The sequence below is a fragment of the Carassius carassius genome, chromosome 29 (genome assembly GCF_963082965.1).
Source record: "Carassius carassius chromosome 29, fCarCar2.1, whole genome shotgun sequence".
NCBI lineage: Eukaryota > Metazoa > Chordata > Actinopteri > Cypriniformes > Cyprinidae > Carassius > Carassius carassius.
In genome coordinates, this window is record NC_081783.1 from 5,996,333 (window position 1) to 6,007,729 (window position 11,397).

At 35.9% G+C, this 11,397-nt stretch overlaps 1 protein-coding gene across 1 annotated transcript in view; it reads right to left on the bottom strand.

Annotated features, from left to right (window-relative positions):
* The window catches only part of sorbs2b (sorbin and SH3 domain containing 2b), a 48,842-nt gene that overhangs the window by 34,781 nt on the left and 2,664 nt on the right, over positions 1–11,397 (bottom strand). The window contains exon 2 of the mRNA XM_059515543.1: positions 11,256–11,387. Within this exon, the coding sequence (XP_059371526.1) occupies positions 11,256–11,262 (7 nt within the window). The 5' untranslated portion in view covers positions 11,263–11,387. The remainder of the gene's footprint in view (positions 1–11,255; positions 11,388–11,397) is intronic.

The following is an 11,397-nucleotide window of genomic DNA, read 5'->3' on the forward strand; positions in this document are numbered from 1 at the left end:
CTACAAAGTAATTCAGTCAAGAGCAGTGAGTGATTTTAATTTTCATTTTCTTGGATTAACATTAGAGCAGCCAGTAGCTAAATTAGGCGCGGCCACTTTAAGAGACGATGAACGCATCCAATATTATACACATCCCATTTTTTTCCTCAACTGTTTACTTTCACTTAAGAAATAACTGACAGTTTTTTCGAGCATAATTTCCAAGGTGGGTATTTTGACATATGTTGTATGTATTTGTCGGCACAAGAGCAAAAAGAAGCAGATTCGGTGTTCAAGTGTTTTGAGACGCCTGCGTGAGCCCTGAACACCAGAACACCGGGAGTACTGAATTGGGCTCTTTCACATCTTTTTGTTTGTTCAAACTGCGATTTGTATTTGTTCGTTCAGGTGCATGAGGGACTTCGAGGAGAACTTCGCAGAAGAGAGCTCGGTTCAGTGACGCTGTCAGTGATACGCGGCTCTCGATCTCTCTCTCCGCACCGAACACAGCGCGCGAGTAACCAGCTACTCTGTTCAGCTTTTCTGCGTCTTGTGTTTGGATGCTTTAAATCGACGAGTGGTAAGGCTTAAAAACACGTGAAAAAGATAAGCTTTCGTGACGACGCGCAGCAGTGGCCCGTCAACTGTCCTGAATATCTTTTTAGGCTGGCCTCAGCCAGTCGGTTATATAAAATATCAAGGTGAAAGTCATCATAGCTTGCTTAGTATAGACCCAGCTCCTAACCCAACTTTGAGAATAGATTAACGGCGATATTTTTTTTTTCGCCCTATAAGAGTCTCACGTTATATATATATATATACACATACAGGTTTTATATGTGTTTATATGCCCCCCCCCCCCCCGCTTTCCAAGATATCAGCATCGTCTGTCAAAAATACATAGGTCGACCACTACTCTTATGTTTTGAGTAATGCTCTTATGACTTGTGTAAATGTGATCATTTAAAAAATTTCCAGGGAAGTGAATTCAATACAATGGCAGTTCATCGCAACATAATTTTAAAACTGTTTTGGTGAAAAATGCCCCTTAATTGTAACTGTGAAAAAATCACCTGATAATTTTACAACCCGAATTCCGGAAAAGTTGCGACGTTTTTTAAATTTTAATAAAATGAAAACTAAAAGACTTTCAAATCACATGAGCCAATATTTTATTCACAATAGAACATAGATAACATAGCAAATGTTTAAACTGAGAAAGTTTACAATTTTATGCACAAAATGAGCTCATTTCAATTTTGATTTCTGCTACAGGTCTCAAAATAGTTGGGACGGGGCATGTTTACCATGGTGTAGCATCTCCTTTTCTTTTCAAAACAGTTTGAAGACGTCTGGGCATTGAGGCTATGAGTTGCTGGAGTTTTGCTGTTGGAATTTGGTCCCATTCTTGCCTTATATAGATTTCCAGCTGCTGAAGAGTTCGTGGTTGTCTTTGACGTATTTTTCGTTTAATGATGCGCCAAATGTTCTCTATAGGTGAAAGATCTGGACTGCAGGCAGGCCAGGTTAGCACCCGGACTCTTCTACGACGAAGCCATGCTGTTGTTATAGCTGCAGTATGTGGTTTTGCATTGTCCTGCTGAAATAAACAAGGCCTTCCCTGAAATAGACGTTGTTTGGAGGGAAGCATATGTTGCTCTAAAACCTTTATATACCTTTCAGCATTCACAGAGCCTTCCAAAACATGCAAGCTGCCCATACCGTATGCACTTATGCACCCCCATACCATCAGAGATGCTGGCTTTTGAACTGAATGCTGATATCATGCTGGAAGGTCTCCCTCATCTTTAGCCCGGAGGACACGGCGTCCGTGATTTCCAACAAGAATGTCAAATTTGGACTCGTCTGACCATAAAACACTATTCCACTTTGAAATAGTCCATTTTAAATGAGCCTTGGCCCACAGGACACGACGGCGCTTCTGGACCATGTTCACATATGGCTTCCTTTTTGCATGATAGACCTTTAGTTGGCATCTGCTGATGGCACGGCGGATTGTGTTTACCGACAGTGGTTTCTGAAAGTATTCCTTGGCCCATTTAGTAATGTCATTGACACAATCATGCCGATGAGTGATGCAGTGTCGTCTGAGAGCCCGAAGACCACGGGCATCCAATAAAGGTCTCCGGCCTTGTCCCTTACGCACAGAGATTTCTCCAGTTTCTCTGAATCTTTTGATGATGTTATGCACTGTAGATGATGAGATTTGCAAAGCCTTTGCAATTTGACGTTGAGGAACATTGTTTTTAAAGTTTTCCACAATTTTTTTACGCAGTCTTTCACAGATTGGAGAGCCTCTGCCCATCTTTACTTCTGAGAGACTCTGCTTCTCTAAGACAAAGCTTTTATAGCTAATCATGTTACAGACCTGATATCAATTAACTTGCTTGCTTTTTTAGCCATTTGTTGCCCCCGTGCCAACTTTTTTGAGACCTGTAGCAGGCATTAAATTTTAAATGAGCTAATTAAGTGGATAAAAGTGTAAAATTTCTCAGTTTAAACATTTGCTACGTTATCTATGTTCTATTGTGAATAAAATATTGGCTCATGTGATTTGAAATTCCTTTAGTTTTCATTTTATTAAAATTTTAAAAACGTCCTAACTTTTCCGGAATTCGGGTTGTAACAAATTATCTAATTTTAGTAAAATGTGAGGGTAGCCATTGTGCTACCTTGTGCCTTTTTTGCACTTCACGCTCCAATCCAGTAAGTGACAGAAATGTGTATTTTACATGCACAGAAATGTAAGAAGTAAAGTATAAAATGGTGCACAGTACATCAAAGGCTATGCCGCCATGATTTTATAGGAGTGTTAAGTGCTGGATGGCCAACATGAGATTAATGGCAGCAGGTACAATTTTGCTGTTGAAATTGTTGAAATATTAAGCATTTTTTCACCAAAACTTATGAGAGAACTTGAAAAGCATGCCTTTTTTGGATGCGCTTGGCTGTCTTTATTAAGGTGAGTCACAATGTACTGGTATTGTTTTTTTTTTTTTATCCAAAAAGAATATTTACTAAATGATTTGTGTTCTTTTGGTCATTTTGGGGTCAACTGTGTTTTCAACTTTTGAAAACAAACTATTTTCTTTAGAATAATGAGCATGGGCTAATGAATTATAATTCATGATTCATCAGGCGTTTATTAAATTGGGTCAGTTTTGATTTCATGCTGTTTTTAAACACATGTACACGCATGGTGCTATGGGGATCATGTTGTTCTTGTTTTGACGGCTTATTTATAGTCAGATTTGTCAGACTTCTGTGTAAAGACTGGACACAGGCCATTTTCACCTCAGCCTAAAAGCCTTTTCCAGAAGTCAGAGATGAAACATGTCATCTCCATAAGAGGTGCTCGAGTGCCATGGACGGAGAAAAATAAAAAACAGCTACGCTGCCAATTAAACCAGTAGACAAGAGCTAAGACAGAACTGAAAGCATTAATGGATTCAGTCTCAACATTTATTAGTCTAATTTATCTGTGATGAATTCTTCAAAGGCCGGAAGGGTACTCAAAGTTTTTCAAGGCTATAATTTACTGTCTTCAAAGCAGCTTTATTCACTCTTTCTTTACATACAAAGATTATTTAGATTTACACAGATATCTATGAAAAGAAATGCAAGCCACACAGTCAGGCTTATGCTGCAAGCATACGGTCTAGACAGACTTTGCAAAAAAATTGTTAAATTAAAATGATCGGCTTTGACGATATATAATAAAATAAAAGGTTTTTGTAATTCTTTTAGAGATGTTAGTTTAAGTTTAAGTTTAAAACCCTAATCAGAAAACGCCAGGAAAACAATGCAGAAATACTACTCTGAATGGAACATTCTACCACAGAACGTTTTTGTTCTGGATGCTTTTATGTGCATAATGTGATAACAGTAATTGCATTCCCTTTGAAAGCTTTGGATTTTGCTGATGCTTATCCTACCTGTTGGAGATTCTATTATGGATGTCTTGAAATAGATGTCCTCTGAAGAACAATTTAATGGTTACATTACGGCTCCTGTCTATCCTGATGGGTAAAAACATAACATCCGAGTAATGGGCCTTCTCGAATCTCCAAAATAAAACACTAATATGCTTCATATGCTGCTTGCATTCTCCAAAATAGGAAAAATCTCTTGCTTTTCATCAGGGATTTCCAAACAGGCTATTTATATGAGCATCTGAGGCAGGACACAACAAGCTCTATGTTCTCCTAAATGGCAACTTTTGAATCACAATTACATTAAGTTGGGAACTGTGCATGTTTGCTGCTGTGCTTTCCGTTTGATGTAACGAGACCAACACAGTTTCTAGAGCCTCAAATAATTGCTTAAATTGCTCCCCTGTGCTTTAGGAGTATAATTTCATTGCTATAATAAAAATGGCTGTGTGTTGTACTTGAATTTAATATTTAGGAGTGACCAGAGGGGATAAACACACTGTAACTGTGCTTTTGAAATAACAACTACTGAATATGTAATGTAAGTTTAGGGTTAGTGATATGTTTAAAAATGTTTTTCAGAGAAGTATATGCTCAACAAGGCTGCTGCATTTAGCTGATTAAAAATACAGTAAAAACAGTACTACTGTAAAATATGAATACAATTTAAAATAACAGGATGACAATGCTGGATTTTCAAAGCATCATTACTTTAGTCTTCGGTGTCACGTGGTCCTTCAGAAATCATAAACTTAGTTTAAAAAATGGGATAAAAAGTACAACAACTTACTTTGGTCTCCTATATATAATAAAGATATCTGTGTTGAACTTAATGGAATGAACACACATGAGATCAGAACATCAAAATCATGTTGATAACTGCTCCAAATTTAGTTTTGAGTAAAGGATCAGAGTAGTGCCCAGCATACTCAAACAACTGCTATTTTCAAGCCTTATGCTGCTAGAACTTTTGGTTCATGCAACTTTGAGAGTTTCACAATCCAAATATGGCACGGGCCATTCCTGGTTGGGGACTGTGAGTCTACATGTTCCCCACTGGGGTTAAATGACTGTGCAAAGTGCACAGCACATGATCTTCCCACAAGAGAAGGGATTGAGTTAAAGAGACCCTTGTGATTTAGCCTGGTTGTGCCAATAAAGGATTTACTGGCATCCATGTGAGTATGAAATCATAACCAGAGAAGAAGATATTATAGCAAGCACTTTTAACAAATTTTTTATCCAATCAGTTGAGGAACTGGCACAGAAGTGCATTACTAGTAATATAGTGAGCATTCCTATTGATAATGACAAACCAGTTTTTAGAATTGAGGAAATTAGTGAACTTGAGGTAGAGAATACCATAAATTCACTAAGGAACTCAAAAGCTAAAGATGCTTTTGGTCTTGATTCTGTATTTTTTAAAACTCATAAACAGTCTTTAATTATACCTCTTACACATTTAATCAATTTATCAATTAAACAAGGTATTTTCCCAAGTTCCTGGAAAACAGCCGTGGTAACCCCCATTTTCAAGGCCGGTGATAAAACACTAGTAGAGAACTATAGGCCCATCAGTATACTACCTGTAATATCCAAGGTAGTAGAGAAATGGGTGGCGAAACAGCTGACTGCTCATCTTAGTAAAGGCCATACACCACTGCACCCAATGCAGTTTGGCTTTCGAAGTAATCACTCCACGGAAACAGCCAACTGCTTTTTTATCGAGAACATCAAAATGAATCTAGATAAAGGAGGCGTGGTGGGTGCAATATATTTAGATTTCAAAAAAGCATTTGACACCGTCGATCATGACGTTCTGACTTTAAATATCTGGGAATCATCCTAGACTCACAACTCTCATTTAAAAAGCATACAAAAAAGGTTGCCAATATTGTTAAATTTAATCTTGCAAATTTTAAGCATATAAGATCATATCTACCATTGAAGGCTGCAAAGCTTTTCTTGCATGCGATGATCTTATCACATTTTTCTTATTGTTTAACAAGCTGGTCGCAAGCCAATAAAACAACATTGCAACCATTGGAGTCACTCTATAAACAGGCATTAAAGACATTGGACTGTAAGGCTAATAGCTATCATCATTGTCACATAATCAAAAAACACAATATGTTTAGCTTTGAAAACTTCAGACACTTTGCTGACGCATGTCTTGTCTTTAAGGTACTCCGTGGGCTTGCTCCACCACCACTGTGCCAGTTTATAAAACAGAAAGATAGGGTCAATAGAGTAACCAGAGCAACCACCAGAGGGGACTGCATAGTTCAATATAGGAAAAGTAGGATTGGAAATACAGCCTTTTCTGTCAGAGCTACAATTTTTTGGAATAGCCTACCCAATGAGTTAAGGGAGTGTAATAGTCTCTCCTCTTTTAAAAACCAGCTTAAATCTTGGATTAGGGATAATTATAACTGTAACCATACACCAAATGTTTAAGTTTATGAATATGTATGTATGTGTGTATGTGTATATATATATGTATGTGTATGTGTATGTATATATATGTATATATATATGTGTGTGTATATGTGTATGTATGTATGTATGTATGTATATTTTTTTATTATTTGTTCATATACTGTATCTACTTTATACTGTAATTAAGTTGAGGGTTGATGATGTGAACAACATATTGTCTGTTTGAGAGTATGCCCATATTGTTTTAAAATTTCTGCTGTATTTATTACATTGCTACTGTATTTTAGTGTATCTTTATTGACTTTTGTATTTTAGGGTGCCTGTTAAGATCTGGCTAGGGACAACAGATGGAAACTAGCACTTGTAGCTAACTCTGGCTTGTTTACAGCAAGTAACTTGTCTGTTGATCAATGAGCATTGTCCCTATCAAATAAAATAAAAAAATAAAAAAACGTTAGATATTGTCCTTAGTTAGAAAGTTGATGAGAGGAGGATATTGGGCCATTTGCAAAAACTTGAGAGTCTCTGCTGTGATCCAGCTGGTGGAATCAGCAGGTGCCCCCGAGGGCTCGTGTGGCCAACACATTGGTCAGAAACGTCTCAGTCAGACACTTAACATTTAAACAGCTGGAGATCGAGAGCCACAGCTTCCCTCGACAAAACAATCTTCAGAGTTTAAGGGTTTCCAGGAAGATTCATATTTAGCTAGCTGCTTTTCCGATTTTGCTCTTTTATGGAATTCAAAGCATGTCTTGAAGATAAAGCTTAGGCTGCTGTATAAAAAAAAAAAGCCTCAGATAAGATTTTTAAGAGAGTCTATAAATAGTCACCTTAAAGGATTTTGGGTTCACTGCAAGTCATCAACAACATTTGTAGTATAATGCTGATTAGAAATAAGCTGTCACCAATTTTCTTTGTATAAAAACAACAACAAAAATTAGGGTTAGTGAATTGTATTGGCAATTGTAATAGCAGAAATGTGACCTTCTGTTAAAACACAAAAGCTAGTAAGTGATTTTTTCATACTGGAATCATGTTAACATTGTTTACATCCTATGGCTATACTATTGAAACTGTGAGCATTTTGATGTTCTATTTAAATAATACACTGCAAATGCTTGAGCACACTTAATCTAAATACAAGTATACAGCTCATTTTATGTCCAGCAATATAGAAGGTACAGGAGATCCTTCACAGTGAGTAAAATTGCTTTTAGGAATATGGTTTAGTGTTTTGTGTCAACAGCTTTATATTAATTTATCTGCATTGCTTTTTGAGCCCTGTGTGATATATACCAGACAGAAATGCAATGTTTTGCATATAAACAGAATCCATAAACTCATTACTCGTGGCCCCAAAGACCACCAACAATGTGCTGAAGATATTATATAGACACTAATCACTACAGCGTAAACAATGAATAATAATCTGAGATATAGGTGGCATATCTTTGTTCTCATATCTGCTTTATCAGATCCAGCCAACAAGAGAACATTCTAAACACCGGCAACTTTCCTTCTTTGGTAGTGTTGCAATGTTTGGCATCTTCAGCATGTCTTCTGAATGTTTAGTCTGACAAAGAGCACATTAGCCGATGTTTACAGACAGAAATATCCTGATGAAATCATTTCAAAACAATTGCAAAACCTGTCTTTTTATATTCATCTTTTAGTAAGAAGCTCTGTGCTTTGTAAAGAGAGGTAGGCTTTTAGAGGGTCTCATAATGTATACACACAACGGCCAGCGAATAAGGGACCCGACCTGAGAGCCAAGATAAGCAGCCAGCACTCATCATGCCAGCACCTTCTCTTAGACGCAATCTGACAAATATCTAAATGGGCTGACATTTACAAAACCAGTTGGACCCATTCCTTTGACAGAAGCACTCCCTTGGGCTGGAAGATCCATCTGCTAATTAGGTGTTTAACCTCTGGAGGGCACCCGAAGTGACAGACTGCTAAGTCTACTAGTCCTCTGACAAGATATCGCCATGTGTACGCCAGCCAATCGGTTGACGTCCTGTGTAGTTGTTCCATCTGATTTAAACAGCCACCTGATATCAAAGAGCAGCTCAATAGGCCTTGGGACTTTTGCATTAAACTAGAAAATCCACAGTAGTATTTTAAAACTCTTCAAACAGGCCTAAATGCTTTAGCATACAATTAATTGGCTCACAAACATTTCTGAGCAGATTTTAAGGGATTATAGATTCATACTATTTAACAGATTATTTATTCAACGAGTCTTTATTGTGTTACTGTACAGAGTATACTAGGGTTGAGTAATATCTGAATATGATTCGCTGACAATATAAAGTGAATGGGATGATTTCAGTGCACTTTTAATAAGTCATATAGGCTTTTATTTTTAATTACATGCAACTTGCTGAAGAGTCTGTTTAGAGGAATATTTCACTCAAAATGAATAAAAAATACAAAAACAAATCTGTTATTTGCTCACCTTCATGTCATTCCACAACTGTTTTGACTTTCTCTTCTGTAGAACATTAAATAATTTCTCCTTACAATAGAAGTCAGTGGGTTCCAAATGTGGTTTGGTCTTCAATGTTCTTCAAAATATCTTCTTTTGTAATCCACAGAAGACATAGATCCACGTTTGGAACGACTTGAGCGTGAGTACATGATGATAGAATTTTATTTACCATGAATCAGTTCAAGTGAAATGATTGAAAACCTCACTTATTCATCTGAATGTTGAGTCGAATTTAATGTAAGTGAATCGATTCAAAACTTAATCGATTAAATTTTTAAATTCATAAAGAAATGTTGGTTCTATACCTTTATGTAGGATGTTATATTGGTGCATGAATGCAAAATGATTAAATATTATTTGTCTATGTAATTCTTCTGTGTACATTTTGTGAAGAATAGTGAGTAAAACCAGCCTTGATTGTTTTTTATGTAGATTTTACTCTACTTTTGAATTTAACAGGCTACAGTGGCTTTTGGTTGATTGCTTTAATTGAAAAGAACAGAAAATCAAAGAAAATTCAAAAATATACATTGAATTGTGTGAAAAGTTTAAAGTGATAATCATTCATATGAACTTAATATAATCTTTTTACTATATTGTCCAGTCCTACAGTGGTTTAACAAGGGTTCAGTTTCAGGAAACTGGGACTGGGCACTCCTTTATTATACAAAGTTAAAAATACCACAGTCACGAAAGAGCCCTCCCCCATAACAAAAACAGGAGTCTGCCAGGCGGCCTCCTGTAAGACATCTTCATGACAGCTTTTCATGCTCCTGTGCTGATATTGCTCCCAGTGTGCGTTATGCTGTATATCACATTCGACCTCTCAAAGCCGCTTCAGTTCTGTCTTAAACATTCCCTAGCAGAAGTATCACAGAAGTACCATGCATGAGCAGTTTTATTAACTAATCTGAGAAAAAGAACATAAGGTCACGTTGAAAGGATTGTGGCTTTATGATGGACAGTTAATCAACGGATGCCTTACATTAGAGAGTGAAAAATGCAATTTTGCTGATATTAATAAATGTTGTCAGAAAGATGTCAGATTGTAACAAAGGCTCTTTTTAAGTATGACAAGGCGGTCTTATTCCAAAGCGTGTATGCGATCCATCTGTCTGGACTGAATCAGTAAAGGCTGGCTAATCTGTTTTGGGACAGTGCATATAAATCACGCATTCTGAAACTAAGATCTAACTGACAGAGGTATGCATGCATTTTAAAAATCCTTTTCACTTAGATATTTATTATAGTATTTTATGCTAAAACTTTGACAAACTTTTTTTTGGGTTAACTGCATTTAGGCACAAATACAGTTAGTTTTTTAAAAAGATGTTAAGTGTTTTTTTGTATTTCACATGTTATATAAACTATTATCCAACATAAAATGAATCTAGCATTACAAGTAGCTTGCTGGCTTGTCTGAACTCCAAAGTATTTCACAAGTAAATCATACCACATCATGATTTTTGCAATCTACTGAATTTATATTTAATTTATCGTAGTAAAATAAATATTATTAATTAATTTTAAATACCAAAATAATATTTAACTGTGACGCATTTTGCAATTAACCCTGTTTTATTACTATAAATATGTACTATATACTATAAATATATTACTATAAATACAAAAATATATTATTTAGCATTGTGACACTCAAGAAGTACCAGTAATTTTATTTTGAACCTTTCTACAGCTTTGTGCAAGTACATAATCTAATTTAATTTACGTAATTTTTACATTAAATTTTTTTTTTTAATGTTGACAGTATTTATCACAACCCTGTTATTCAAGTTCTTGTTAAGAACAAATATGTTTCTGTAATTCGTCGTAAATACAAATTTATCAAATCATTTATCATTTGGTCCCAGAGTATCTACCTTCTCCACTGAGCAGCAGTTACTTGCAACCTTCTTATCCACTTTGACAGTTTTTTTTATATACTTATATTTTCATTTAACAATCTTTGTCTTTTTAATTTGTTGTTTGATGTGAATTTATTGCTTATTGGTAGAAAATAGCAATCATTTAAACCAGAGATTTAGCCTCCATTTTTAGACTGTCCCTATTAATAATAATAATAATAATATCAATAAGATCATTAGTACTGCATTAGAAAATCTAATAATTGATTCCCTTCTTTTCAAGTGATATGACGAATCAATCATTTCTTTAATATGTGCTTAATGCTAAATACTGTATTTCTCTTCTACACTGCACTTTACAGCCTTTTTATTATATTTACAGGCTTATTTTATTGTTGAAAGTAAATGTTTATGTGATATTTATGGGAAAAGACTTTTACCCTATACCACACCTTACTAAAAATAATACATATATTTGCTCAAATATATACACAATCCCAAACAAAATGAAAGACAAATCCTTACCAGGCATTAGGACTGAAAGCAGGCGTCGGGTCCGAGCTGACAGGCAGCAGGCTCCACGTCGTCCACACCTCTCACTTTAGCCCAGAGGATCTGCTGCGTTTCAGGGTTAAAGTCCCAGACTGCAGCTGGTTTCTGGAGGCAA